Raw genomic sequence first — 5153 nt, 5'->3', positions numbered from 1 at the left:
CATTTAATGTTTTCAATTGAGCCCTACGTATGGTTACTTTCTGTGGCACTATTGTAGTGTCATTTACTAAGGTCCCGAAGTAGGAGTAAGGAGTAGTAGTCTAAATTTTGTCAGGAGCTATAATTAAACCAGTGTGAGAAATCAAATTTTGTAAGTGATCATAACATTGGAGTAATAGTTCTCGAGTGGGGACAGCACAAAGTATATTGTCCATATAATGAATAATGTAACACTGAAAATTTTTTATGAGTAGGTTCAATTGCTTGCCCTATATACCTCTGGCAAATAGTCGGACCGTTTACCATGCCCTGTGGCAACACTTTCCAATGAAAATGCTTAGCAGACTGTAGGTTGTTTACTGCAGGAATTGTAAATGCAAACCATTCATAGTCTTGCTCAGCTAAGGGGATAGTGAAGAAACAGTCTTTTAAATCTATGACTATTAGAGGCCAGTTTTTTGGAATCATAGTAGGAGAAGGCAGTCCTGGCTGCAATGTCCCCACAGGTTGTATAACTGAATTAATGGCTCTAAATTCAGTTAACATTCTCTGTTTACCCGATTTTTTCTTAATCACGGAAACTGGAGAATTCCAAGGGGAAAATGTTGGAGCAATGTATCCTTTTTCCAATTGTTCATTAACTAAGTCCTCTAAAGCCTCCAGTTTCTATCTTTACTTAGCAGCCATTGTTCTATCCAAATTGGCTTACCTGTTAACCATTTTTTAAGGTATAGGTTCTGGAGGCTTAACAATGGCCTCCATCAAAAATGATATCCCTTGGTGGGAACTTTGTCTTTCCACTTGAAGCAGTTCCTTCAAAACCTTGCAAATTTTTTCCTAGTCCCATACCAGGGACATGCCCCATTTCATGCATCATATGTTGACTTTGAGGGCTGTATAATTGCTCTGGAATGAGAACTTGTGCTCCCCATTGTTGTAATAAATCTTTCCCCAAATATTTATAGGTACGGAAGTTATAATTGGTTGAATAGTCCCAGGTTGTCCATTGGGCTCTTCACAATGCAAAATATAACTACTTTGATCTACTTCAGGGGCTTTACCAACTCCAACTATGTTAAATTGAACAGGTTGAATTGACTGTGCAGACGGCCAGTGCTGTAGAGAAATGACGGAAATGTCCACTCCTGTATCTACCAAACCTTTAAATTTCTTTCCCTGAATAGTTATTTCACAGGTAAAATGTTTATCAGTAATTTGATTCACCCAATAAGCTGCATTGCCTTGTTTATTTGTGCTTCCAAATCCTCCTGTTTGTTTAATTTTACTTTTCCCCATTTTCACATATGGCACAATCAGGAGCTGTGCTATATGCTCTCCTGGCTCTGTTTTCCAGGGAACAGAAGTAGATATAACAATTTTAATTTCCCCATTGTAATCTGAATCAATGACTCCTGTATGTACTTGCACTCCTTTTAAATTTAAACTAGATCTACCTAGAAGTAATCCTATCATCCCTGCTGGCAAGGGTCCACAGACCCCTGTTGGAACTTTTTGTGGGGGTTCCCAGACAGAAGACTGAAGATTATATGCAGTATAAATCTACTATGGCACTACCAGCTGTTGTGGGGGACAGACATTGTACATGGGTGAAGGAATGGCCTGAGCCGGAAATGCCCCTGTTTGGAACGGGGCCCAGGATGGGCCCCTCATGGCATTTCCCAAAATTGCATTTCTGTCCTTCTCAAATTTAGAATGACAGATTGGCCCAATGCTTTCCTTTTTTACACTTCGGGCATAGACCTGGTTCATATTGATTGATAGCTTGTTTAAACTCTTTGAGTAATTTAAAAGGAAAAGACTCAAAACGTAGCTATATTGTTTCCCTGTTGATTACGTGGATATATTCTAACAGGGAACTGCCAAGTATCTATATCACCCTCTCGTCTAGCTTGCTGAATTCTTCCCTGAATAGAACTGAGAGCAGTTGCTCGAGGCACTGTTTGAACAGTCACTGGGGCAACTACTTTTCACCCAGTGTCCCCCGGAAAAGAAAGATCTGGAGGGTCAGGCCACTCTTTTTCTTCAAAATAATGAGGGGGTGCAGAAGGGTAGGGAATGAACCTCTTCCTCCTTTGCCGCTTTAACTTTAGCTGGCAAACAATCCTGCTCTGTCACCTCTTCTGTTACTTTGTTGTACTCTACTTCCTCTTCATCATCAGTGTGAAAAGGTTCCAAGGTGGAATGAGCCAGAGCCCACATTTGTCCCATTGTTACCCTGATGCTTCCTAGCTGCCCTTCTTACTCATCACGGGGATTGCTTAAGAGTACTCAAGTGTCCTCCAGCTTAGTTCCACGTTCTCCGTCGCTCTGGCGACCCTCCAACCCAGGTTTCGAGCCCCATGTATGGGCACCACTTGCCGAGACCAGCTCAGTCGTGGAGACCCTAACTCAGTGGCGTTAGAGGAATTAAAGACACACACAGAGAAATATAGAGTGTGGGGTAGGAAATCAGGAGGCTGGCAGCCTTCAGAGCTGAGAGCCACGAACAGAGTTTTACCCACATATTTATTGACAGCAAGCCAGTGATAAGCATTGTTTCTATAGATTACAGATTAACTAAAATGGGAAACGAAGGGATGGGCTCTGGCTAGTTATCTCCAGCAGGAACATGTCCTTAAGGCACAGATTGCTCACGCTATTATTTGCAGTTTAGGAATGCCTTAAGCAGTTTTCTGCTCTGGGTGGGCTAGGTGTTCCCTGCCCTCATTCTGGAAACCCACAACCTTCAGTGTGGGCATCATGGCCATCACAAACATGTCACAGTGCTGCAGAGATTTTGTTTATGGCGTTTATGGCCAGATTTGGGGGCCTGTTCCCAACAGAATGATATGGTTTGGCTGTGTCCCCACCCAAATCTCATCTTGAGTTGTAGCTCCCATAATTCCCGCATGTTGTGGGAGGGACCCAATTGGAGATACCTGAACCATGGGGGCAGTTCCCCCATACCGTTCTCATGGTAGTGACTAAGTCTCATGAGACCTGATGGTTTTATCAGGGAAAAACCGTTAGGCTTGGTTATTATTCTCTCTTGCCTGCTGGTATGTAAGACATGCCTTTTGCCTTCCACCATGATTATGAGGCCTCCCCAGCCACGTGGAACTCTAAGTCCGTTAAACCTCAGTCTCAGGTATGTCTTTATCAGCAGCATGAAAATAGAGAACACAGTCATGGTAAGAGTCAGGGTAGTGTTAGTATGTTCTGAGTCAGGGTCAGGTTCAGAGTGAAGTTCAAAGTGACCATCAGAGTCAAGGTCAGGGTCAGACTCAGAGACACATGACCAGGGAAGGTCTAGGTGAGAGTGAGGGTGAAGGTCAGGCTGTGTGTTAAGGTCAGGGTAAAGGTCTGCAACAGGGTCACAGAGTCAGGGCCATTATCAAGTTCAGGGTAAGGATGTGTTAGGCAGAGGCTCAGGGTCAGGTTAAAGATATCAGAGACATGGTCAGGATGAGAGTCAAGGTCAGAATCAGCAACTTCTGCCCTACTTCCTAGCACCAGGAACTGGCTTTTGTGAATGCAACTTTCTGAAATGCTCTTCCTCCATTTACCTGCATGTCTTCCTCCTTCATGTGCTTGGACCATTTAATGCTACCTCACGTTCCCTGCCCTTTCACGAGGATGTCAGCGTCACAAAGATAGTGATCTTGGAATGAAATGTTTTGCTCACTAATGGGTCCCAGGCAGTTAGAAGAGTGCTTGGCACCAAGTAGATACTCAATAAGAATTTAACACCAATGAGCATGCATTAAAGTATTCCTTGGGTCCTGGCGAACACGGTGAAACCCCGTCTCTACTGAAAATACAAAAAGAAAAAAAAAAAGTATTCCTTGGGAGAAAAGTACATCTGGGAATAAAATATAACAAACTGTTCACAGCAGTTCTCTCTGGAGTAGAATTATAAGAAAGTTTCATGGTCAATTTGATATATGTTCATATTGTTTTCTTTGTGTGTGTGTGTGTGTGAAACAGAGCTTCACTCTGTTGCCCAGGCTGGAGTGCAGTGGCGCTATCTCAGCTCATTACAAGCTCCGCCTCCCGAGTTCACGCCATTCTCCTGCCTCAGCCTCCTGAGTAGCTGCGACTACAGGCGCCTGCCACCACACCCAGCTAATTTTTTTGTATTTTTAGTAGAGATGGGGTTTCACCATGTTAGCCAGGATGGTCTCGATCTCCTGACCTCATGATCCACCCACTTTAGCCTCCCAAAATGCTGGGATTACAGGTGTGAGCCACCACGCCCGGCCTGTTTTGATTCTTAAAAAGGAACACTGAATGGGTCTTACCATCTTGAGAGAAAACAAAGAACTTGACAGAGTGATTGGCACAGGTACTCACCAAACTGTAGCTATGAATTAAACTTCAAATAACTGGCATCAGCCTTCCTGCAAAACCTGGAGCATCGTCAAAGAAACGCTACTCTAGTTTCCTCATCCAACAGTAAAAACAGAGAGGCAAGACAAGATAGAGGGTCTTTATTCAACAGCAGCTGACAGACCATGCCTCAGTCCTCTGAGGGGATGCATTTCCCTCGCATACCATTCCTTTCCCACATTTCCATTCTCTGCAGGCTACAGCTTGACGGAATAAAGGGGATTGTTCTAGAGGTACTTATACGCAACCTTTGAGGGCACAGTTTGGAGGTGGAGTCGCACAGGACATTTGTAAAAGTAGGACAGCAAAGTTTCACTGTAGCCCACAAGGAAGTAGTACTTGTGTGGAGGCAAGTTCCTCAGGACCAGGGCACAGATCTCCAACTGGTTACCCCGGCGCTTTAAAACCAGCTGGTCAGCCAGGCAGCCTGGGAAGGTACCCCACATGAACTTGCGAAGGAAAACATCCTCCACCGTTCGCTCTGCGGCATGGTCCTCTCCATCCAGGTTACCTGAAGAGGGAAGGGCATTATAGAAGAGTCAGCCTCATTGCCCCAGGGTCCTGCCATAACTCCAGAGTCAACATCTAAAAGCACTGAGCACAATCCCACCCTTCACCCCCAGCCTCTTCTCTTTTCTTCTGCTAATGGAATAAGAAAAATAACACTTTAGGCCGGGCGCGGTGGCTCAAGCCTGTAATCCTAGCACTTTGGGAGGCCGAGACGGGTGGATCACGAGGTCAGGAGATCGAGACCACCCTGGCTAA

At 44.6% G+C, this 5153-nt stretch overlaps 1 protein-coding gene across 1 annotated transcript in view; it reads right to left on the bottom strand.

The window, feature by feature from the left end:
* Window positions 1-4474: 4474 nt before the first annotated feature.
* Window positions 4475-5153, bottom strand: part of MRPS24 (mitochondrial ribosomal protein S24) — a 3766-nt gene continuing 3087 nt past the window's right edge. The window contains exon 4 of the mRNA XM_011958774.1: window positions 4475-4899. Within this exon, the coding sequence (XP_011814164.1) occupies window positions 4616-4899 (284 nt within the window). The 3' untranslated portion in view covers window positions 4475-4615. The remainder of the gene's footprint in view (window positions 4900-5153) is intronic.

The sequence above is a fragment of the Colobus angolensis genome, unplaced genomic scaffold, assembly GCF_000951035.1.
Source record: "Colobus angolensis palliatus isolate OR3802 unplaced genomic scaffold, Cang.pa_1.0 Scaffold475, whole genome shotgun sequence".
Classification (NCBI taxonomy): domain Eukaryota; kingdom Metazoa; phylum Chordata; class Mammalia; order Primates; family Cercopithecidae; genus Colobus; species Colobus angolensis.
This window is presented reverse-complemented; position numbering and strand designations above follow the sequence as displayed.